We start from the raw sequence: 26,133 nt of genomic DNA, 5'->3' as shown, positions 1-26,133 counted from the left end.
AGGGTATAGTTTGTTGGCGCAGGAATTTGTGGCAACATTTGCACCACTACACCCCTCAAGTACATCCTTGGTTGTTGACACAAATGACACATTTCACTATACGTTTCCATGTACCTGTGATAAATAAATCTGAATCTGCATCTAAAGACCAGAATACGTCTGAAGTGGTGTAACTAATGATTGATTCTGGGGCAGCAGTTTTCAGAATTTGGAGCAAGAGGAAGATGAAGCATCAGATTGCCTATTAGAACATTGAATTAGGTATTTTGGTTTGGTAGTGATAGGAGATGAGTGGAAGGAAGGTACAGTAGGACAGAGGTAAATGTTAGAGGAAAATAAGGCAGAGTTGAATTTGAGGAATGAGAGGAGCTTTTTTTAATTGGCCGAGTTTTAAAGAATCAGAAAGCACTGATTGTATGGGTAGTAGAAGCACATTTGATAGTTTTTGTAAAAAAAATTAAATATTCAGGGTTTTTATAAAATAAGAAATATAGTAGGACAGTTTGAGGTGTTCTTTCAATGGAGTAGCCGGAGTACAAAATGTGCCACAGCCTTTTTAATGAAGAAAATATAGGTGCTCAACTCAGTCGAGATTTGAGTGGCATAGGGAGGTCCTAAATAACTCATGTAAGCTGAAACAAGAGATATGGAATGTGTGTTGGGGAGGAGTTTGAGATGAGCACTGCACACGATGATTTTAATTAACATTTCAATGTTTATCTAAAGGAAATAGAAGCTTGTCCTAGACTGAGTGTTGGTCAGCTAACTAATACATTGCAATACATACAAAATGCCAAAGAAACTCAACACATCAGACAGCATATGTGGAAAGAAATAAACAGATGATGGTTTGTGCTGAGACCTGAGTTGCCTGACCTGTTGGGTTCCTCCAGCACATATATTAAGTGATACAGCATGGTTACAGGCCCTTCTGGCCCAACGAGCCCGCTCACCTAATTACACCCATGTGACCAATTAACCTACTAACCCGAATGTCTTTGGGAGGAAACCAGAGCACTCTTACTCTGGAAGCACATGCAAACTCCTTACAGACCACGGCAAGAATGGAACCCTGGTCATCAGAGCTGTAATACCATTACGCTAACTGCTCCATCACTGTGCCATTCTGGATTTTCAGCATCCTTAGAGTCACTTGTGTTCATGGTAATACTAGTGCATCTGATTTTGGTATTGATATGCGCAGAGAGGTAGTAATTTCAATTTCAGCTTTAATAATACTTAATAAAATTAGACTGTCAGTGGTAAGTTATGGAGTATTTTTTAATGGCAGTGTTTTTATTAGCATCTCAGGTGTAACGTTACTTTGCAGAGTAAACATTCCCTGCATTACTGCAACAGCATACTTATTTTCAACAGCTGAATGACAATGTTGAATTTTCCATTTACCACGCTTATCAATCTTCTTCGACTGTCAGTTTGGTGGAGCCGAATAGTCTGGGTTTACGCCAACTTGAAGCTGGCTTGGCCACCCCCACTCATTTCTGTGGTGCAGCCAGAAGATTTTCATACTACTGGTACAAACTGGTTTGCAGCCAGAAACCTCACACTGACCTCTGCTTTGGCAATCTGTCAGGGTCAATATAATTTATATCCACTCCATCCCGTCAATTTCTGAGATGGGTTGAGAATCCCAACCACCTGAGCCATTCAGTGCCTATCAGAAGTTCTTAAAACATAAATTTTAATGCTGTCTTCACTCAAACTAACTTTTCAAGCCCAATTTCACACAAGTATAGCAATATAATACTGTTCAGCTCGATCTCTTCCACAATCATCTTTGTGTCATATTCAATATCGTGGTGATATAATGATAAACATCTAAACAACATACAGCTTTCAATCAAGATTGCTTTTAAGTGTCTTACTCCTTCAATTCAGAATCCAATATTCAAGCTTGAGACAGGAACTATAAATCATTTACATGACTAAAGAAAACTAGATGTTGGAGTCTTTTACAAAGTAAATAAAAATTCTAGAGAATCTTTTAAATCTTTTTTACAGAAATTACGCCTGGATGAGATCTTTATTCCTTGAAAGTTTTCTTATAAAAGCACATTCTTCTTGACCCTACGGTCATGCAAAAGGCAGGTATTATTTGCATATCTTTTACCTCATTTTATTCACAGTACACTCTTCTTATCAACCTTTCCCAACATTTTATTCTGCCCTTTGAAATGTGAATTTCCTCTCCCTCCTGCATCTTCTGTATTTTTGCCAGGAATTTCCCTACCAGTGTTGAGGAGCACTTTCCCTGCATCTACTCCACCTAACACACAGACATATCCTTTGTCTTTCCCTTCCTACCGCCACCATCCCTTTGCACAAGTATAATGGAGCTAAAGGGAGGACATTAGAAATTGGAGACCCATCTCTCTCCTGAATGTGGACTACAAGATCCTGTCCAAGGCTATCGCCAACAGGGTCAAGTCTGCTCTGGGACAGGTGATCCACCCGGACCAAACCTGTGCTGTACCGGGCAGGAAGATCTCAGACAGCCTCGCGCTGCTGAGGGACACCATCGCCTACGTGCAGGACAGGGGGGTGGACGCCTGCCTGGTCAGCTTGGACCAGGAGAAAGCCTTCGACAGGATATCGCACACGTACATGGCGGACGTGCTCTCCAAAATGGGATTTGGGGAGGGAATCCGGAATTGGATTAGACTGCTCTACACAGACATCCGTAGTGCAGTGCAGGTCAATGGGTGGGAAACAGACAGCTTCCCCATCAGGTCTGGAGTCAGGCAGGGCTGTCCCCTCTCCCCTGTCTTGTTTGTCTGCTGCATAGAACCCTTTGCGGAAGCCATCAGGAGGGATGAGGGCATAAGAGGGGTGACGCTGCCAGGCAGTGGAGGGACCCAAGTGAAAATCTCCCTGTACATGGACAATGTCACCGTCTTCTGCTCTGATCTGAGGTCAGTTCACAGGTTGATTGGCACCTGCGAACAGTTCGAGCTAGCGTCGGGGGCCAGGGTCAACCGCACGAAGAGCGAAGCCATGCTCTTCGGCAACTGGCCCGACCAATCCAGCGTCCCCTTCACCATCAGGTCTGACCACGTGAAGGTGTTGGGGATCTGGTTCGGAGGGGCTGAGGCGTGCAACAAGAACTGGCAGGAGCGGACTGCCAAGGTGAAACAGAAACCGGGACTGTGGGGAGGGCGCTCCCTGTCGATAACGGGCAAGAACCTGGTCATCAGGTGTGAGGTGCTCTCAGGGCTGCTGTACTTGGCGCAGGTCTGGCCCGTCCCCAGCTCCTACAGCTCGGAAATCACCCGGGCTGTCTTCAGATGCGTCTGGGGATCCAAGATGGAGCGGGTGAGACGGACCGTCATGCACAAGTCCCTGGACAACGGGGACAAGAACGTCCCCAATGTCGCCCTCAGCCTGATGGCCAGCTTCGTATGTGGCTGCATCAGGTTGTGTGTAGAGCCCAGGTATGTGGGCACCAAGTACCACTATGTGCCCAGGTTCTACCTGTCGCCCTGGCTACGAAGGATGGGTCTGGCTCCACTCCCGCGCAACGCCTCAGTCAGCTGGTCATTGCCGGCATACCTGTCCTACGTAGCAAAGTTCTTCCAGGAGAACGCCTTTGACCACAGGGCCATCAGGCAGTGGTCGGCACGTAGTGTCCTGCAGGCACTGCAGGAGAAAGACGTGATGGACACAGTGGGGTGGTTCCCTGAGCAGACTGTCCAGTTCATCTGGCAAAATTCCTCATCGCCAGATCTCACCAACAGGCACCAAGACCTCGCCTGGCTGGCGGTGAGAGGGGCCCTCCCAGTCAAAGCCCTCCTGTACGCCCGGAACGTCGTCTCCGCACCCCACTGCCCACGGGAGGACTGCAGTGAGGAGGAGTCTGTGACCCACCTCTTTTCACACTGCCAGTTCGCAAAGAGGGTGTGGAGGAGAATGGACGGGCTAGTGTCACGTTTTATCCCCAGCTGCGTAACAGAGGACTCTCTGATCTACGGGCTGTTCCTGGGGACGCACACGGAGACCAACATCCGGTGCTGCTGGCAGTTCATCAACTCAGTGAAAGACGCTCTTTGGTCGGCCCGAAACTTGATGATCTACCAGCACATGGAGATGTCCGTGGGAGAATGCTGCCGACTGGCACATTCTCGGCTGCAGGAGTACGTGCTGAGGGACGCACTGAAACTCGGTGCAGCCACCGCAAGGGCCCGGTGGGGAAGGACCACAGTATAGGTTTCTCCACCCGTGGGAGTGGGAGGGGTCAGGGGGGTGGGGAGTATACCCCTCAACAATGACATGGTAAGCTGAACTACTGGAGTGCCACGTGGGTGGCTATAAATACGGATATGTACTGAGTATAATGGAAACATATGTAAAGGTTGAAAAGTTATTGAATGGTTTATTGTATATATTTATTTTTGAATAAAGTATATTTTGAAATTTTAAAAAAAAAGTATAATGGAGCTAAAACTGCTGGGAAGCCTTTGTGGCCAAGTGACATGGCCAGCAGAGCTGCTGCCTCCCAGCTTCATCATTCCAGGTTCAATCCTGAACTCTGGTGCTGTCACCTTAGCTCTGCGCTCAAGATCCCCAAGGCGTGCAGGTCGGTAGATTAATGGCCGCTGTAAATTGAGGCGGCACGGTAGTTAATGGTTAGCGCAGGCCTTCACACTGCCAGCTGCATAAGGTTGGGGTTTGATTCCCGATGCTGACTGTGTTTGTGTGGGTTTCCCCCAGAGACGTACGGTTAGAGTTAGTGAGTTGTGGGCAGGCGATGCATTTCGGGGTCATTGGTGGTCAGCGTGAAGGGCCTTTTTCTGTGTGCATGAATCTGCAGTAAGTGAGGCAGCATCTGTGGAAACAGAAACAGTATTGTTGGCACCTCTCAAGCTAGCAATCTGTACCACTTGGAAGGTCACAAGCATCAGGTATACAGGAGCAACATCACCATGTTACACACCATTTCAAGTTATTCGTATATCAGCAATCCTTCATTATCCCACTGTTGCAGAACTTGACAACAGCATCGTGGCAATACTTTAGCCATAAACAACACAAAACAGACGCTCACCATCACAATCTGGAGCTGGGCTTACACTCTTCACCACAGAAAAGCTACCGAGAAAGCCACAACTAAGACATGACGAAGACATGCCTAATATATACCAATAAAATACATGTATGTTAACAAGACCACTCTATGTATGTAAAGGAAGAGGCAGTGATTACGGGCCATTTTCTTCCACCTCAAATCATTTTCTCTGCCTGTTAATAAGGACTGTTTGTGAACTGCTCCAGTTCTCACCTGCTTCTGGATCAGTGCCCAATCCCATCGCTGGAATACTTGCATTAATGCATGAAAACTGCATGCTTGCAAGTGCATGAAGGCTGCTTGTTTGCCACTAGGCATGTGGAATCTTTGTCAGTGAAAATATTTGTGTTTTGCATTGACACATGATTGCCTGACTGACAGTGAAATGGCAAAACAATTCAAATTCTTTTGTACCACTCAAGCTGTGTTGTCAATTTTTCCCCTTAAACTGAATGAAAAGAAACAAGAAACTCCTAGCCCTACTGAGTGAGGTCATATCAAATTTGAATTTTAAAATAATATTCTGAGAATATCTGTAGATGAATTGAAACAAATTCTTTCAGAAAGGTAATTACTCAATTGAGTGGGTGATGGATGGCATGAAGAGGGAAGTGTATTTTTCTTGGCATTTTGTTCCTCCTTATCATGCCTGGTTGCATAAATTTCAAAGATGACATTTCTCAGATGAGGCATTTTACTAAAGCCCAGTCAGCTGTCAGAAGTAAGTTCAGACAATCCTACACCAATACCCCTTATGCATTTCTGACATATGTATCCCTCAGTCAATCCCATCAAAAACGGATCATTATATAATGCTGTTTGTAGGACGCACACATGTGAAACTTAGGCTGCAATCCTTTTTCACTGAAAAATACTTTAATGATTGGAAAGCCCTTTGGAGAGTTTTGAGATCACAAAAAGTTTGTTTCTCCCTACCTCTCCATCTATCTTAAAAAGTTTTCTGAAACTTTGCTTTTGGCCTTCCTGCCACCTTCTTCTTGCTTGGTGTCCACTTAGTGTTGTCTTACCTATGAAGAACTATGGGAGATCCATCTGGATGTAATAGTGCAGCACTAATACAAGCTGACGGGTAGGAGCAACCAAAAATGTTGCAGCCTGTGCAAGCAAATTTATCTGAGAAGCTATTAGAGCAATATGAGTAACTGCCCCTAAAGTACTGCCACTGTTATTAACTAATCCTTTTTTTTAACTATACAGTTATGGAAGTCTTAACCACTTGAAGTAACTTTGAAATAATTGTGCCCATTCAATGAAAACAGAATAGCAATGGTCTTGACTAGCTCTTACAGATTTGCCCAGTAAAGTTTCATTCCACAGTCCTTATTAATTTGACAGGCAACCTAAGTATGACTGCATACAATGTGATCATAGAATTGTAAGGTGCAGAAACAGGTCCTTTGGCCAATCAGGTCCATGCTGGCCATTTTGCCCAACTATATTAATTATTACTACCCACCATGCTACAATAACAGTTTTAAAGTTTTCATACAAAAACTAACAAGCTAAACTGAAACCTACTACTTTTTAAATTGTAAATACTATAATCAAATCAATGCATCTGACTCTTCAGTTTAAAGTCTCCACTTCATTTCTCGGTAAATTATGTTTCTTCTAATATATTTTGTCTGCAGGCGTGGGTGAATTTTGTTGTAACACTAACTCTATAGAACTGCTTGGAACTTAAATCCTGTCTACCTCACCATCAAGATTCATCCGATTTATGTTTAAAAAAAAACACTGCATGCCAACAGGGCTTGATGTTAGTGTGAATCTTTGAAATCGCAATTGGTAATATACAAGCGTCAAGCAGGGTTTGTGGGTTATCTGTAGGGAGTTTCCTTCTTATTACTAACTCTTCACTTAAAATAAGTGTGCGAGGGAGCCTTCAGTCAGCAGTAGGAAAACAACTGTCTCATTTCAGCTAGCCACTCTTTTATCATAAGATCAAAAGACATGGGAGCTGAATTAGAGTATTCCACCTATCTAGTCTGCTCCAAAATTCATTCATTCATCTTCCTTCTCAAACCCATTCTCCTGCCTTCTCTAACATTTCACATTCTTACTAATCAAGGTCTTATCAACTTCCATTTTAAATATACCCAGTGATTATACCACAGCCATATTTGGCAATGAATTCCACAGATTCATCGCCCTCTAGCTGAAGTAATTTCTCCTCATCTCTGTTCTACAGGGACATCCTTCTATTCTGAGGCTATACCCTCTGGTCCTAGACTCTCCCACAATTGGAAACATCTTCTGCATATCCCCTTTATCTAGGCCTTTCAATATTTGTTACAATCTGTTTCAGTGAGGTCCCACTCATTCTTTTGAACTCCAGCAAGTACAGGTGCAGAACCATCAAATGCTCCTAGTACATTAATCCTTTTATTTTTGGGATCATTCTCGGAAAATTCTTCTGGACCCTCTCCTAGGTCAACATATCGCTTCTTAGATATGGGGCCCAAATCTGGTTACAGTATTCCAAATGTGGTCTGACCACCACCTTATGAAGCCTCAGCATTACATCCTTTCATTTATATCTAGTCCTCTCAAAATGAATGCTAATATTGCACTTGCCTTTCTGACTACTGTCAGAACCTGCAAAATAACCTTTAGGAAATCCTGCACTAGGGCTTCCACGTCCCTTTGCACATCCGATTTCTGAATTTGCTCCCATTTAGAAAATAGTATTCCTTCTATCGATGTTCATGACTGTACACTTCCTTATGCTGTATTCCATCTGCTACTTCTTTGTCCATTCTCCAAATCTGTCCAAGTCCTTTTGCAGAATCCCTGTTTCCTCAACACTACCTGCCCCTCCACCCATTTTTGTATCATCTGCAAACTTTTTAGTCTGCAATTTATTTGTCCCCGTTATGACCTCCAGCATTATTTTCCAGCGATCTGACATCCATGAAATCCTATCTGTTACTCTTTATATATCTGAGAAGAACTTTTGGTATCCTCTTTTATATTATTGGCCAGCTTAACCAGCTTCATCTTCTCTCACCTTAATTGCTCTTTTAGTTTCCTTCTGCTGGTTTTCAAAAGCTTCCCAATCCTCTAGCTTCCCTCTAATTTTTGCTGTATTTTACACTCTCTCCTTTATGCTGTCTTTGATTTCGTTTATCAGGTCAGTTGCCTCATCCTCCCTTTGGAATGTTTCTTCTTTTTTGAGGTGAACCGATCCTATATCTTACAAATTACTCCCAGAAACTCCAGCCATTGCTGTTGGACTGTCATCCCTTCTCACGTCTCCTTCCAATAAACTCTGGCCAGCTCCTCTCTCATGCCTCTGTAGTTACCTTTACTCAACGGTAATAACAATACATCTGATTTTAGCTTCGCTCTCTCAAACTGCAGGGTGAATTCTATCTTATTATGATCACAGTTTCCAAAGGGTTCATTTACCATAAGCTTCCTAATCAAACCTGGTTCATTGCACAACACCCAATCCTGAATTGAGCTGAGCCTGCTGGTACCTATGATACAAATGATTTAATGTGTTGTCCATTTTATATTTTTTGGTAGGATTGAGGAAAGAATAAGGTTATCACAATTCCAGGTGTATTTATAGTCACTGGAACAAATTAGTTTACCAACTCTTCAATCATCTGTTGGTGGATGAATAAGATGTTGATCCCAGGTCAAATGAAAATTTTCAGATTGGTGTTATCATTTATAAGACCAGAGTGAATTGGGATGCTTATTGGTCATGTTCTCCAATCAAATGGTGAAATAGGCTCGAGGGGCTGATTGGCCTCCTCTATTCTCTTATTCCTCCTGTACTGTCACATTTGGTTGATGGTGTCGTAATCTATTTAATCTTGATTCAACAAGAGCAAAATATAAGTACCATTTCAAATAGATTATTGTTGGATCAATTGGATGGTCGAAATACAGCCAAAATCATATTGTTTTTAACTACTACTACGTCGGCTCAGGCCTAGGGGGCTGGTGTCGGGCAATTGTTTTTAAGGTGTGTATATTTTTGTTCATCGTTGACTATAATATTTGTAACATATTGTTTGTTATAAAGATGTAAATTTGGCAAAATTAACATCAGTGAATCTTGTGTTGTAAGTTGGCTACTTGCAATCTACTCCCAAATTTTCCTCCGAGATCATTTCTTCTTCTTAGGCCCATCACCTGTACTGGGACATAGGCCACCAACAGCAGCTCGCCAGAGTCCTCTGTCCTGGGCTGAATGTTGATCAACCCCGAGGCTTTCACTTTCACCATACGACTTCTAGGCAAAGATCCTTCCTCTCCCAGGGATGAGGACTTTGGAGCTTCTGTTGGTGTTTCTGTAGCACTGTTTTTACAGGATGGGGTTGCTAGCCCCATGCCAACTCTCCTTTGTCCACAGCCTGGCTTGGGACCGTCCATGGCGGAGTTCATTGTCCAAATACAATGCAAACGTGCAAATATGATGGGCTGCTCACTGTTAACTGAATTTGCTTAGGTAACAGGCTGATGCTTTGGCTGCTTAGATTGGTCAATTGAATTAGTTTAAATCGACAAGTTGATTGATTTATTTGGTAGGACATTTACCCTGTATTCACGCTACACCTGATTAGACTAACTGGTGCTATGTCCATGCTACAACCTTGTGATGTCATTAATGACTATTAAATTTGTTCACAGGTTCAAGTTCCGGTGAAAGGACCAAATGGCCGACCAGGATTTGAAGAGCTGGATCACCAGTACTCTTCCACATTACCAAGGTATGGAAATCTCCAGCATTGTCCCTTTTGTTGGGCAAATCCAGAGTAAATGACACAAAGATCCATCAAGGATCAAGTTTATTTGCCATATGCATTTCCATGCATTAGGAATTTGATGTAGTTTTTCAGTCAGGGTGCGACATTTAAAAAGAACAAATAATTATATAAAAATAAAGAATTATATATAAATTTTAAAAAACTAATCAAGTTAGATATTAAAGGATGGATATGGAATAAACTGTGCATAAATAAATAAATACCACCATGTATTTATAATGTCAACAGTTTTATAAAAAGTGGTTTGAAGTGTCTTCAGTGTCTGGGGTAATAAATAGAGGGGGTGAGGGTGGGGGCTAACTAATGGTTGATCAGATCTGGGGAAAGAAACTTCTAAGATGGCATGAAGGTTTTGTTTTAATTGCCCTATACAGCTTTTGGAAAAGGCAGCTTGCAGGGTGGGTATTATCTGAAATTATTTTTTTCTTGCTTCCTTTCTTGTCCAGAACACATAAAAGTCCTGCAGTGATGGTAGACTGCAGCCAATGACCATGACCTGAAAAAAGTCATTTGCTCCTTTAAGTCTATAAAGTATACAGTGGGTACCATCCCACCATTTACTGCTATTGAGTCTGCTAAGCAAGGAATTTTTAATATATGTTATATAGTTAAATAAATCAAAATTCTTATAAGACCTCATTCTGCATGATTTACAAGGAATACAAGAAAACTTACAAGGATGTTGCTGGGACTTGAGGATCTGAGTTATAGGGAAAGGTTGAATAGATGAGGACCTTCAGATGAGTGTAAGAGAATGAGAGGAGATTTGACAGAGGTATACAAAATTATGAGGGGTATAGATTGGGTAAATGCAAGCAGGCGTTTTCCACTGATGTTGGTTGAGACTAGAACTAGAGGTTATAGGTTAAGGGTGAGAGGTAAAATATTTAAAAGGACCCTGAGGAGGAACTTCTTCACTCAGAGGGAGGTGCAAATTGGGAACGGTTGGCCAATGGAAGTAGTGGATGCAAGTCTGATTGCAATATTTAAGAGAAGTTTGGAAAAGTACATGGATGGGAGGGGTATAAAGCACTATGATTCAAGCATGGGTCAATGGAACTAGGCACAATAACACTTTGGCGTGGACTAGATGGGCCGAGGGGACGGTTAATATGCTGTAGTGCTCTATGCAACACACACAAAAAGGGAAAGATGTGCTTGGTGGTGGGATCATCCTGTTGGAGATGGCGGAAGTTGCGGAGAATCTTGTCCTCTTGTTTCTGTAGTGCTCAATGTCTCTATTTCCTTTGATTGATTGCTTTCTTTGGTGTGATACTCCAAGGAGCCCTGTGAAACAGGAGAGTTTCCTCAGTCTCTATTTAAAGTCCTCAGACAGTCCCTAAGCAGTATTTCATCCAGCTGTTATTTAGTGAACCATTAATTGTCCTTGCACTGCTCTGGTGTATGAGAAAATTCCTTCAAATCATCATTTGTAAACATCTAGTGCTGCATGGGTGGGGGGTCTAAACTAGAGTTGCAGTGGGATGGGAACCAAAGAGCCAGAACAAATAGCAGAATGCTTATGGAGACAGATGTTGTTAAGCCTGCATACGAAGTCAAGAGTCAAAAGGTTGAGCGTGGTGGGACTAATATTCTGAGCTCTGTGTATTTCAATACAAAGAATATTGAACGAAAGTCAGATGGGCTTAGGGCTTGGATCAGCACGTGGAATTCAGATATTGTGGTCATTAGTGAGACTTGGTTGCAGGAGGGGCAGCACTGGCACCACACTGTTTGGGATTCTGTTGTTTTAGACGCCATGGAGCGGGTAGGATTAAAGGCGGAGGGGTGATATTACTAGTCAGGGAAAATGTCGCAGCAGTACTTAGACAGGACAAGTTAGAGAGTTTGTCTACTGTGGTTTTATGAGTAGAATTGAGGAATAAGAAAGGTATGACTACATCAATGGGATTATATGAAAGACAATCCAACACTGCAGAATTTAGAGGAACAAATTTGTAGAGAGATCACAGACTGTTGCAAAAAACATAAGGTTGTGATAGTAGGTGATTTTAACTTTGGACCATAAGACCATCAGATAGAGGAGCAGAATTAGGCCATTTGGCCCATCGAGACTGCTCTGCTATTTCATCATGGCCCATCCATTTCCTTTTCAGCCCCAATCTCCTAACTTCTCCTCATGCCCTGACTAATTAAGAATCTATCAACCTCTGCCTTAAATATACCCAATGAATTGGCCTCCACAGTTGCCTGTGGCAAAGGGAATTCCACAAATTCGTCATTCTCTGGCTAAAGAAATTCCTCCTCATCTCCATTCTAAATGGATGTCCCTCTATTCTGAGGCTGTCTCCTCTGGTCATTGACTCTCACACCACAGGAAATATCCTCTCCACATCCACTCTATCAAGGCTTTTCAACATTCAATAGGTTTCAATGAGATCCCCACTCATTCTTCTGAATTCCATTGAGTAGAGGCCCAGAGTCATCAAACACTCCTCATATGATGAGCCTTTCAATTCCAGAAATATTGTCTTGAACCTCCTTTGAATCCTCTCCAATGTCAGCACATCCTTTCTTCGATAAGGAGCCCAAAATTGCTCACCATACTCCAATTGAGGCTTCACTTGTGCCTTATAAAGCCTCAGCATTACATCCTTGCTTTTATATTCCAGTCCACTTGAAATGAATGCTACCATTGCATTTGCCTTCCTCTCCACCAACTCAAACTACAAACTAAACTTTAGGGAATCCTTCATGAGGATTCCTAAGTCCCTTTGCACCTCAGATTTTTGAATTTCCTCTCCATTTAGAAAATAGTCTACACTTTTATTTTTTCTTCCAAAGTGCATGACCATACATTTCCCTACACTGTTTACTTCTGCCACTTCTTTGCCCATTCTCTTAATCTGTCTTAAGTTCTTCTGCAGCCTCTCTGCTGCCTCAACACTATCTGCCCTTCCACCTATATTTGTATATTGTCCACAAACTTGGCCAAAAGCTATTAATTGTATCATCCAAATCATTGACATATAATGTAAAAAAAAAAGCAGTCCCAACACGGATCCCTGTGGAACACCACAAGTCACTATCAGCCAGACAGAAAAGACTCCTTTTATTTTCACTCTCTGCTTCCTGTCAATCAGCCAATGTTCTACCCATGCTAGTACCTTCCTGTAATACCATGGGCTCTTAACTTGATGAACAGCTTCATGTGTGGCACCTTGTCAAAGGCCTTCTGAAAATCTAAGTACATAACATCCACCAATTCTCCTTTGTCTATCCTGCTTGTTATTTCTTCGAAGAATTCCAACAGATTTGTCAGGCAAGATTTTCCCTGAAGGAAACCATGCTGATTCTGGCCTATTTTATCATGTGCTTCCAAAATTAAAATCAACTGCAACATCTTTCCAACCACTGAGGTCAGACTAATAAGGCTATAATTTCCTTTCTTCTGCCGGTCTTCCTTCTTGAAGAGTAGGGTGACATTTGCAATTTTCCAGTCCTCCAGAACCATGCCAGAATCCATTGATTGTTGAAAGATCATTAGAAATGCCTGTATAATCTCCTTAGCCACCTCTTTCAGAATCTTGGGGTGTAGACCCTCTGGACCATGTGAGACCTCTAACTTCAGACCTTTTAGTTTCCCAAGCACCTTCTCCCCAATAATGGCAACTTTACACACTTCTGCCCCCGACACGCTCAACCTTCCAGCATCCTTCAGTGACGATTGATGGAAAATACTTATTCAGTTTGACTGCCAACTCCTTGTCCCCCATTACTACCTCTCCAGCATTATTTTCCAGTGGTCCAATATCCACTCTCACCTCTCTTTTACATTTTATATATCTGAAGTAACTTTTAGTATCCTCATTAATATTCTTGGCTAGCTTACCTTCATATTCCATCATTCTCTTCTGTATGACTTTTTTAGTTGCCTTCTTTTGCCATTTTAAAAGCTTCCCAATCCTGTAATTTCCCACTAATTTTCGTTCCATTACACGCCTTCTCTTTGGCTTTGACATACCTTGTCAGCTACAGCTGCATCATCTCGCCTTGAGAATATTTATTCTTCTTTGGAATGTATCTACCCTATGCTTCCAAATTGGTGCCAGAAACTCCAGCCATTGTTGCTCTGCTGTCATCCCTGCTATTGTTCCCTTCCAATCAACTTTGACCAGCTCCTCGCTCATGCCTCTGGAATTCCCTTTACTCCACTGTAATACTGATACATCTGACTTTAGCTTCTCTGTTTCAAATTTCAGGTTGAATTCTGTCAAATTATCATCACTCCTTCCTGAAGGTTCCTTAATCTTAAACTCTCTAATCAATACTGGTTCATTGCACAACACCCAATCCAGAATCGCTGACCCCCTAGTGGGCTCAACTACGAGCTGCTCTAAAAAGCCATCTGATAGGCATTCTACAAATTACCTCCCTTGGGACCCAGCACCAACCTGATTTTCCCAATCTATCTGCATATTGAAATCCCCCATGGCTTCATATCATTGCCCTTTCAGCATGCATTTTCTATCTCCCGTTGTAATTTGTACCACTTCTTTGCTACTGTTTGAAGGCCTGTATACAATTCCCATTAGGGTCTTTTTACCCTTGCAGTGCCTTAGCTCTATCCACAAGGATTCTACACCTTCCAATCCCATGTCACCTCTTTCTAATGATTTGATTTAATTTTTCAGCAGCAGACCCACCCCACCCCTCTGCCTACTTGCCTGTCCTTCGATACAATGTATATTCTTGGTCATTAAGATCTAGCGATAATCTTCTTTCAGCCACAACTCAGTGATGCCCACAACATCATACATGCCAATCTGTAACTGTGTTACAAATTCATCTACCTTATTTTGTATACTGTGTGCATTCAAACATAACACTTTCAGTCCTGTATTCATCACCCTTTTTGATTTTGTCCTTCTTTTACATTGCAACTCATCATGTTGACTGCAATTTTGCACAATCGTCAGCCCCTCCTTGCTAGCAGTCTCAATACACACTGACTCTGTAAACCAACTACCCCATCCTTAGCCCTATCACTCCAGTCCTCAACCCCCATGCCAAATTAGTTTAAACCCTCCTGAACAGCTCTAGCAAACCTACCTGCAAAGATATTGGCTCCCTTCATGTTCAGGTGTAACCCGTCCCTTTTGTAAGGTCGTACCTTCCCCTGAAGAGATCCCAATGATTCTGAAATCTGTACCTCTGCCCTCTGCACCAGTTCCTCAGTCATGCCTTCACCTGCCAAATCATCCTATTCTTATCCTCACTGGCGTGTGGCACAGGCAGCAATTTAGAGATTATTACCCCGAAGGACCTGCTTTTCAGCTTTCTACCTAGCTCCCTAAAACCCATCTTCAAAACCTCCTCACCTTTCCTACCTATGTTATTGAAGCCAATAAGTGCCAAGACTTCTGGCTGCTCACTCTCCCCCTTTAGAATGCCATGGACCCGATCCAAGACAACCCCGACCCTGCATCTGGGAGGCAACGTACCATCTGGGCGTCTGTATCGTGTCCACAGAATCTTATCTCTATTCCTCTGACTATGGAATTTCCTATCATTATAGCAGTCCACTTCACCCCTTGCCATTTCTGAGCCATTGCCAGACTGTGTGCTAGAGACTTTTCCTTTATTAGGTTGTACTCCTCAACAGTATCCACAGTGGTATACGTATTATTGAGGGGGACAGCCACAGTGGCACTGGCTGCCCATTTCTGTTCCTCCTTCTGATAGCCACCCAGTTACCTGCCTCCTGCAGTCGAGGTGTGACTACCTCCCTGTAGCTCCTATCTGTCACTTCCTCAGTCTCCTGTTTTACCAGAAGGTTGCCGAGCTGCTCCTCCAGTTGCTTAAGCCAGTCACTGAGGAGCTGCAGCTCGGTGCACTTGGTGCAGACGTGTTTATCCGGGAAGCTGAAAGTCACCCAGAATTCCCACATCTCACACACAGAACAGCACACAGCCCCGAGATCCATTCTCTACACTAACTGTACCCTCACAGGTGAGGAATGAAGAATCAAGACGATGAAGAAGATTCTTATCTTACACAAGGCTGATCTCGCCGAAGCCTGATGAGTCAAAGCCACTCCAACGTTTCCCACTTACACAATGGCCGCTCTGCTTGCTCCTGCCTTATTTTTATTCGCCCTTTCTAATGAATCCCATTCACTGATTGGGTGCATTCCAACTCTGAAACTGCCGTGAAGCGCTACCCTTTCTAATCTTCAGCCGCTGACATAAGTGAAACTGCTGCTTCTTCTCGTGCTTCCGCTCACTGACGGGGCACGGTCCAATTCTTTCCACATATTGACTGGGGCTCCCATACTGTAGAAGGGCTGGATGGGAAAGAGTTTGTAAAATATATTCAGGAAAGTTTCCTTAATCAGTACATAGAAGTCTCAACTAGTGAGAGTATGATACTAGGTTTCTTGTTAGGAAAAGAGACAGGGACAGAAGTTTGTGTAAGGGAATACTTTGCATCTTGTGATGAAAATGCCTTTAGTTTCAGGGTAATTATAGAAAATGATAGGTCTGGCCCTTGGTTTGAGATTCTAAATTAGAGAAAGGGCAATTTTGATGGTATCAGAAAGAATCTGGCAAGTGTGGATTGGGACAGGTTGTTTTCTGACAAAGGTGTACTTGTTAAGTGAGAGGCCTTCAAAAGTGAAATTTTGAAAGTATAGAATTTTTATATTCCTGTCAGGATGAAAGGCAAGGATGACAAGTTTAGAGAACTTAGGGTTTTGAGAGATATTGAGGCCCTTGTTAAGAAAAAGAAGGAGGTACAAAATAGGTCTAAGTAGGTAGGAATAAATGCAGTACTCGAGGAGGATAAGAAATGCAAGGGAACACTTAAGGAGGAAGTCAGGAGGGCTAAAGAAGGCATGAGGTTGCTCCAGCAGACATAGTGAAGGAAAATCATAGGAACTTCTGCAGATATGTGAAGAGCAAAAGGATATCAAGGACTAAATTAGTACTCTGGAGATCAGCATGGTAATCTATGCTTGGAGCCAAGGAGATGGCGAAGATCTTAAATGGACTTTTTTACTCAGGAGATGGACACAGAGTCTATAAAAGTGAGACAAGCAAAAGCAAAGTCATAGACCCTATACAGATTACAGAGAAGGAGGTGTTTGTTGACCTGAGGCAAATTAGGGTGGATAAATCCCGAGGGCCTGAAAAGGTGTTCCCTTGGACACTGTGTGGGCTAGTGCAGAAACCGCAGGAGCCTGAGCAGAGATATTTAAAAGCAGCACACACATAATGCTGGAGGAATGCCAGGCTGATATTTAAATTATGCTTAGATATTTAAAACAGCCTTAGCCATGGGAGCCTGATACCAGTAGGCTGGTGATCTGACATCAGTAGTGGGAAAGTTATTGGAAGGTATTCCAAGGGACTGGTTAGAGATAGTCAACATGGTTTTGTGTGTGATAGGTTGTGTGTAACCAAACTTGTAGAGTTTTTCAAGGAAGTAACCAGGAAAGCTGATGAAAGCAAGACAGTGGATGTTGTCTGTATGGACTTTAGCAAGGCCTTTGACAATGTTCTTAATGGGAAGTTGGTCAAGAAGGTTCAGTTGTTTGATATTCAAGATGAGGTAGAAAATTGGATTAGACATTGGCTCTGTGGGAGAAGGCAGTGAGTGATACTAGATGGTTGTCTCTCTGACTGTAGACCTGTGATTAATGGTGTGTCATAGGGATCAGTACTGAGTCCTTTATTGTTTGTTATTTATATCAATGATGTGATAAACTGGATCAGCAAATTTGTGGATGACACCAACACTGGGGGTTCTAAAGCACAGCAAAGAAGACTATCAGAGCTTGCAACAGGATCTTCCCCAGCTTGAAAAATGGGCTGAAAAATGGCAGATGGATCTTAATGCGGACAAGTGTGAAGTGTTTTTCTTTGGGAGGACCAATAAGAGTAGGTCTTACAAGGTGAGTAGGGTACTGAGGAGGGCGGTAGAGCAGAGGCATCTGGGAATAGAGGTCTGCAGTCCCTTGAAAGTGGTGTCACAGGTAGATAGGTTCATAAAGAAAGCTTGTGACACATTGGCCTTCGTAAATCAAAGAATTGAGTTCAGGAGATGGGATGTTGGATGTTGGTGAGGCCTAATTTGGAGTATTATGTGCAGTTTTGGTTACCTGCCTACAGGAAAAATATAAATAATGTTGAAAGAGTACAGAGAAAATTTACAGGGATGTTCCTGGGACTTGAGGACCTGAGTTATAGGGAAAGGTTGTAAAAGTTAAGATTTTATGTCCTGGAACATAGAAGATTGAGGGGAGATTTGATAGAGGTATATGAAATTATGAGGGGTATAGATGGAGTAAATGCAACCAGGCTTTTTCTACTGAGGTTGGGTGAGACAACAACTAGAGGTGATGGGTTAAGGGTGAAAGGTGAAATGCCTAAGGGGAATATGAGGGGGAACTTCTTCACCTAGAGAGTGGTGAGAGTGTGGAACAAGCTGCCAGCAAAAGTCGTTGATGCAGGTTCAATTTCAACATTGAAGAGAGATTTGGAGAGGAACATGGATGGTGGGGTATGGAGGGCTGCGGTCCGTGTGCAGGTCGATGGGACTAGGCAGATTAATGGATCAGCATGGACTAGATGGGCCAAAGGTCCTGTATCTGTGCTGTAGTGTTCTATGACTCTGCGGCTCTTTCCGTCCTTTGTTCCACTGCAGAGCCTGGTAAATGACCACGATAACCAGAGTTAACTAATATTTTACAGCTGAGAGATTAATCATTGTAAATTACCATACAACCCCTCTTTGGAAAAGCATCTAGCATTTTCTGTTATGACCAAATATATACCCTGTTGGTCAATGTAAGGTCTTTGGATTGATGCCGATCAGTTGAGAAAGATGACAGATTTTTACAGAAGTCTTTTTTTTACCACAACAGAAATCTGTTGTCATTTGTTTGGTAGCACCCATTTCTAGGATTAAAGCAATGTGAGGTCAAGTCCAGCTCCAGATGTTTGAGCATGAATATAGGCATGACATATGTAAAGGCGTTGGCTGCCTTCTCAGGTGGGCTGTTGTACTGTTGGACTGCCGTGTTTGCGTTCATTAGATCCTGCTGTGCATAAATTGCTCTCATTATTTCCTATATTATTGAGGTGACTGCAATTTTTAATCTTAAAGGCTGTTAAATATTTTTGAAATGTTCTGGACCAGGGTTTCTGCCCAGATTTGCCACCCATACACTTTTTGGTTGCCAACGACCCAAAAGGCTAAACTGCAACACCCAATTCAGATATTTAAAGACATTTAAAAACTGTTCCCACAGACTTAAGTAACTTTTACAAATATAAAATATGAAATGTCTTTAAAAAGTTAAAGTAACTAACTGCTGGCCTTTTTCCAATGAAGTGAGTCCCTTTGGTACACTGACCCTCTCTTACACAAAGCTAAGAGCTGGGTGTGACGTGGAACTTTTCTTCACACTTCACTGCTTCACTCTTGGTGAATACAAGGGTGGAAAAGATCGTCAAATGCACTGGCATCTGACCTCCAACATGCCTCAATCATCCACCTTTAGCTACTCTGCTACAGAAATTCAAAGTGTGCAAAGGTGAAAATGGCCAGAAGGTTCTTTCTGATTCTTTAGCTATCAATCAGAAGGAAACCTTTCCTTCTGTCTCTCCTCCTTTCTGTCTTTGTGAGATTGCGAGCAATTGAAACTGTAAATAGGTCAATAATCACACAGCTGAAGCCCAATAAAACATCTCATCGTAAAGGTGAAATTAAAAGACTTTTCAAGCATTTCAGTAGTTACCAATCCAGTTAGTGACTTATACACAAAAAAAAGGTTCCTTTAGTCGGTAATGTTCCAAAGGAAGAGAACTCTGGGAAATACAATAGACAATAGGGGCAGGAGTAGGCCATTCAGCCCTTCGAGCCAGCACCGCCATTCACTGTGATCATGGCTGATCATCCACAATCAGTACCCCGTTCCTGCCTTCTCCCCATATCCCTTGACTCCGCTATCATTAAGAGCTCTATCTAACTCTTTCTTGAAAGCATCCAGAGAATTGGCCTCCACTGCCTTCTGAGGCAGAGCATTCCACAAATCCACAACTCTCTGAGTGAAAAAGTTTTTCTTCAACTCCATTCTAAATGGCCTACCCCTTATTCTCAAATTGTGGCCTCTGGTTCTGGACTCCCCCAACATCGGGAACATGTTTCCTGCCTCTAGCGTGTCCAATCCCTTAATAATCTTATATATTTCAATCAGATCCCCTCTCATCCTTCTAAATTCCAGAGTATACAAGCCCAGACACTCCAATCTTTCAACACATAACAGTCCCGCCATCCCGGGAATTAACCTCATGAACCTCCGCTGCACTCTCTCAATAGCAAGAATGTCCTTCCTCAAATTTGGAGACCAAAACTATACACAATACAGGGCCCTGTACAACTGCAGAAGGACCTCTTTGCTCCTATACTCAACTCCCGTTGTTATGAGGGCCAACATGCCATTAGCTTTCTTCACAGCCTGCTGTACCTGCATGCTCACTTTCACTGACTGATGAACAAGGACACCAAGATCTCGTTGTACTTCCCCTTTTCTTATCTTGACACCATTCAAATAGTAATCTGCCTTCCTGTTCTTCCCACCAAAGTGGATAACCTCACATTTATTCACATTAAACTGCATCTGCCCACTCACCCAACCTGTCCAATACGATGAATTAGAATTTCAAACTTCCTGCTCTCTGCTTCTGGTCTTTGGTGTGAGCCTGTCTGCAGAATGACCAGCCAGTGAGCCACTTTCCTTTGATAGCTGTCTCGTCTCTCAAGAGCCTAGGCCAAGCTGATCTCAGTATAGGACCTTAAACAAATCCTAGTGGGAAGCTAATTGGGCAGCCTGCTTCAGGGATGTTGCTGAGATTTACCTAATGTGTGAGGATTAAACTAAAACACTGTCGACTACGGTCCTTGTGATTGGGCAGTGGTGCATTAAAAGGGCAGTGAGGAAAGACTGATGAATTTTACATAACCTGTCTGTCTCTATCCTGGGATTGCTTGATGCTGTCACACACTTCAGGAAGGAATGTGTTTCATTACCCTGTCAGCAATCTCTCACCCTGATCAATACAAATGCACACACAAAAACTTGTTCCAGCAAATGTTATAAGACAGGAAAGATGTGTTTATTTTGTAACTTGAAAAAGAAATTCGGTGTTCACTGCATTAAGGGCTCAGGTTTGAAAGATGAGCTCCATAATCCAGCTTTCAGCATGTGGCTTTGGTGCATTGAATAAATCTTTCTTTAAAAAGCAGAAGCATTTTCTAACAAGGCATATATTCTGGATGCAGTGTGCCACAGTATATGAGACTATGAGCTTCCCCTACTGATGATATCAGTGGACAAGGCACCAAAAATCAAGTAAGCCATGGCTCTGAGTAGTCATTGCTCTTGCCTCATTGTCATGGAACAGAACATTGGTGAGGAGACTCGATCGAGAGGCCAACTCCTGAATGTTGTCTGATGCTCTGTGATGGAGGTGCATATAATTAGATGTTTAATTTCCCTCCTGCATCCTGTTTCATGTTTAATTTTCCAAATGGACATACCATTATTCTGATCTCCTCTTCTATACTGGTCTAGTTTAATTTTCCTTTTCTAATTAATTCTTTCCCCTTTCTTTCTCTCCCATTCCAACTGCCCCCCTCCCACACGCACACAATGAAGCTAAGTGAATGGAATGCTAGTAGGGAATGGAATTCTTCATTTGAGAATGCTAGTAAATTTTTGAGGTGTATGCATAATTGGGCAATAGATATGCATAGACCATGAGGAAAGTAGACCATTCAACCTCAATGTGTTCTGCCATTCAACTAGATTAGAACTGATCTGCCTCTTAACTCTGTCCAATCACCTTGGTTCTATATTCATTTCCCATTAGAAATTTATCACTGCTTTGAAAATTTCTGTTGTCTCATCTACAACTTCAGCCGCTTTTTGGACAACTGCATCCTAGGTTTCCTGGACCCATTGAGGACATAAACTTTTAAATAGCTAAGCTTCAGTCTTAAGGCTCAACCTGGGTACCTTTTTGGCCTTGTCTCCCCAGAGAAGAAAGAAGTTCCTTCTGCCCTAAAGCTTGGAGAAAAATTGCCAGGCAGCTTTTGTCTATTGGAGGACGTTAAGTCTGATCATGACCTTCCCCTTGTGCCTCTATTCTCATCATATACCAGTCAGTCTTGATTAGGAACAGCTTGTAGAGGCATGATTGTAAAGCAAAGCATGTGGTGCCCTTTTGTGCCTCTCTACACCAGCCCATTTACTACCATTAGGTCTATAGTTTGCAAAACCTTGGCATTTCAAGTGCTTATCCAGCATCACACATCAAAGTTGCTAGTGAACGCAGCAGGCCAGACAGCATCTATAGGAAGCGGTACAGTCGACGTTTTGGGCTGATACCCTTCATCAGGACTAACTGAAAGAAGAGCTCGTAAGAGATTTGAAAGTGGGAGAGGGAGGGTAAGATCCAAAATGATAGGAGAAGACAGGAGGGGGAGGGATGGAGCCAAGAGCTGGATAGTTGATTGGCAAAGGGGATATGAGAGGATCATGGGACGGAAGGCCCAGGGAGAAGGAAAAGGGGGAGGGGGGAAGCCCAGAGGATGGGCAAGGAGTATAGTGAGAAGGAATGAGGGAGAAAAAGAGAGAGAGAAAAAAAATATTATAATAATTAATAAATAAATAAATAAATACATACATACATACATACATACATACATACATAACGGATGGGTTACGAATAGGTGGTGGGGCATTAACAGAAGTTAAAGAAGTCAGTGTTCATGCCATCAGGTTGGAGGCTACCTAGACAGAATATAAGGTGTTGTTCCTCCAACCTGAGTGTGGCTTCATCTTGACAGTAGAGGAGGCCGTGGACAGACATATCAGAATGGGAATGGGACGTGGAATTAAAATGTGTGGCCACTGGGAGATCCTGCTTTCTCTGGCAGACAGAGCGTAGGTGTTCAGCGGAACGGTCTCCCAGCCTGCGTCGGGTCTCGCCAATATATAGAAGGCCGCATCAGGAGCACTGGACACAGTATATCACCCCAGCCGACTCACAGATGAAATGTCGCCTCACCTGGAAGGACTGTCTGGGGCCAAATCAAGTGCTTATCCAGACAATTCTGCCTGCTCCATCTCTTCAGGCAGCTTGTTTTCCAGATTCCAGCCAACCTATGTGTGGGGATGAAAATTCTCCCTGGATCTCTTCCAAACCTCCTCCATCTCACCTTAATTCTATGGCCCTCTTGACATCTCCACCAAGGAAAAAGGTTTTTACATCATTCCATATTCCCCTCCTAATTCTGTGCACTTATCCCAGGTCTCCACCTCCACCTCCACCTCTCCAGGGAAAACAAACACAGCCTGTCCAGTCTCTTCTGGTAACTAAAATGCCCCCATCCAGGCTGAATTGATAAAATATGGAATCTTATTAATAGCAAGACTCAAGCGCTGAACAAATTAGCAAGACCAGTAACTATGCCCTCAGCTCCTGAAGCTCGATAGGATGATGAGGAGAGACAAACTCATGTGATGGCACGAGTTGATCATGGTGTACACTCAGGATCTAGAAATAGCCATATTCAGTTCCTAATCCCTCTCAGTCCCAGTTCAGCCAGTAAGCAGAAGTAAAACAAAACACATTCAATTTACACATTGCCGGGGGGGGGGGTACCCTTTCCAATATCTGTTTTAAGGGAGCTCCATGCTGTGACCCTGTGTTTCGGGGGTGGGGGGTGGGAAGGGAGGAACTGCCAGAACAAGATAATGCAAGTTTCACCTTAAGCACTGCCAAGAGAATTATAATCTCACACAAACCAAGAAAACAGATGTTTCAAACTGGGGTAGGCTTACCAAAGCAAATCAGTGGTCTCCAAGTAGGGGAAAGGAAGTATGCTTGTTTTTCATGGGGTTACTGAGCTTATGGGATTTGTGGAGAGGTAATGTTAAGCTGTGTTATTGAAGAATGCTTATCTCAGGAAATTGTGGCTGAACTTTAAAGACTGAGAGAAAATTCTTAATTGAAAAAAAAACGTGTGTCTTAATATGCTGTTGGTGGCAGAGTCGACAATATTGAGGATTCAATCACCAAGTGTCCCCCAAATAAAATAATATTTTGATGTTTAAAGGAAACATGTGTTGGCTCAGAGTGGCTGCCAGTTGCACATCAGTGAGTAGTACAGTGCACAGCTGAACATGTTCTCACTCTTGCTCTTGCATTTATTTCACTAGCAGAGGTAAAAAGAAGTTATTGGTTTTATACGGTTTTATTAAAGACTTGCAGAATCCAAAATCACTTGAAAACCAATGAAGTGAGTAGTTTCCAAAATGCACCTGCCTTTATAATATTGGAGATGGAGCAGCCGGCTTGTACAGCAAGCTCCCATATACAAGAATGTGTTACTGTGAATAATAATTCAGATCTTCGGAGTGCCCTTTGACATCCGGCACTCAGACAAATGCTACCATGTGTGTTGCTCAGAGTGGGTGACACGAGATAAAATGCAGAGAATCACCCGACCTTCTTATTCTGACTTCTTCCCCCATCCTTTCCAATCCTGATTGAAGAGTCTTGGCCAGAAATGTCGACTGTTTATTTCCTTCCATAGATTCTGCCTGGCCTACTGTGTTAGCGTCTGGTGTTTGTTGTTGTATTAAGATTAAGTTTTGAAAATGTCACGTATGCAGTGCCTTTTAAGGTACAAACAAATTGTGAAAGTAAATGGATTGTTGAGCTTTGAGTGCAAGTGTAAAAATGTTTCGCTAGAAGTGTAGACAGTTCTGGTGAGATCATCCGAAGAAGATGGTGTACAGATCTTGTCTCCTACCTGAAGAAAGATATACATACAAATAGAGGCAGTGCAGCAGTATTATCACAAGTTTATGGTGATGGGTGACGTTGGCCCTGTGAGAAGATTAAATGGATTGGATTTATAATACCTAAAGGGTTAGAAGGTGATTATTATGATATATATATATAGTTAAAATTCTTTCTGTGCTTGACTGGGTAATGTTCAACTGGCTGGCAGAATCATCTAGGACAGGGCTCAAAGGCTAGCTATTCACGACTAAGAGGAGAACAAAAATCTTTACACAAAGTGTGGTGAACCTTGAATTTTCTACTCGAGAGCTACAGAGGGTCAGTCATTGGGTATATCCGAGGCAGAAAATGAAGGTACTTGTAGCAGACCTAAAACATTAACTCTAGTCTCTCTCCACAGCTGCTAGTTGACCTCCTGAATATCGCCAGTGTTTTCTGTGTGTTGTTTATACACATATTGAAGGCAGAGATTAATATGTCTTTGAATATTAAGGGAATGAAGGATATGGAATTAGGATAGGCAAGTGGTACTGATGCAGAAGTTCAGCCATGGTCACACTGAAAGGTGGGGCTCACACAGTGTCAGATACCTACCCCTAATTCTAGTTCTTGTGTTCTTCTTAATATACTCTGTAATCCCAGTCCTATAAAGTCTTTGTGCAAAAGAAGGTTTTATTTAGGAATATACATTTAAAAATCAATCTCTTTTGACAGGTGGTAAACTCTGATTATTTTGATTTGTGTAGTGGTATAGTCTAAGTGAACAGAAACTATCACCCTTTATCTGAGGCAGCAATAACAATGGATATGGATAAGAATGAGTGTATATCACTTCTCCTTTGGGGAAGCGTTCATTTGGTATACTTTTGCTTGTGTCAATATTGATCCTGAAGATTGCCGTTGATAACTTAGGAGAAATCTAATGAAGACAAAGTGGTGCAAAAATATTTTTTAAAGATTAGTTTTAGTCACATGGACAATGAAACTTACAGCAAAATGCATTGTGTGTGTCAAATCAAACAGTGAAGATTGTGATGGGCAGCCTTCAAGTGTTGCCACGGTTCCGTGACCGACATAGCTCAATAATCCTAACCATGCGTCTCTGGAATATGGGAAGAAACCCAAACCCCTGGAGGAAACACACATGGTGATGGGGAGAACATACAAACTCCTTACAGAGAACGCCAGGAACTGAACCCCGATCTTACACTTGGCACTATAATAGTACTACGCTAATCACTATACTACCATGCCACAATATAGAAATCTTCCTATCAACTGCCTCTTTAGCACCTTTAGTACATCCTATGGTAATTCAGAGATAGTGAATATCATCACTGATTCTTCAGAATTTTTAGTCCCCGACTATTCATGTGTGGAAGAAACACCTGGTATCTCTAGATCA

General features: G+C 42.5%; 1 protein-coding gene across 8 annotated transcripts in view; it reads left to right on the top strand.

Annotated features, from left to right (window-relative positions):
* The window catches only part of LOC140199358 (partitioning defective 3 homolog B-like), a 1,206,993-nt gene that overhangs the window by 1,127,024 nt on the left and 53,836 nt on the right, over positions 1-26,133 (top strand). For all 8 annotated transcript variants that reach the window (XM_072261292.1, XM_072261291.1, XM_072261294.1 and 5 more), the window contains exon 22: positions 9,752-9,831. In XM_072261292.1, coding sequence (XP_072117393.1) covers positions 9,752-9,831 — 80 coding nt within the window. The remainder of the gene's footprint in view (positions 1-9,751; positions 9,832-26,133) is intronic.

The sequence above is a fragment of the Mobula birostris genome, chromosome 6 (genome assembly GCF_030028105.1).
Source record: "Mobula birostris isolate sMobBir1 chromosome 6, sMobBir1.hap1, whole genome shotgun sequence".
In the NCBI taxonomy this organism is placed as follows: Eukaryota; Metazoa; Chordata; class Chondrichthyes; order Myliobatiformes; family Myliobatidae; genus Mobula; species Mobula birostris.
This window is presented reverse-complemented; position numbering and strand designations above follow the sequence as displayed.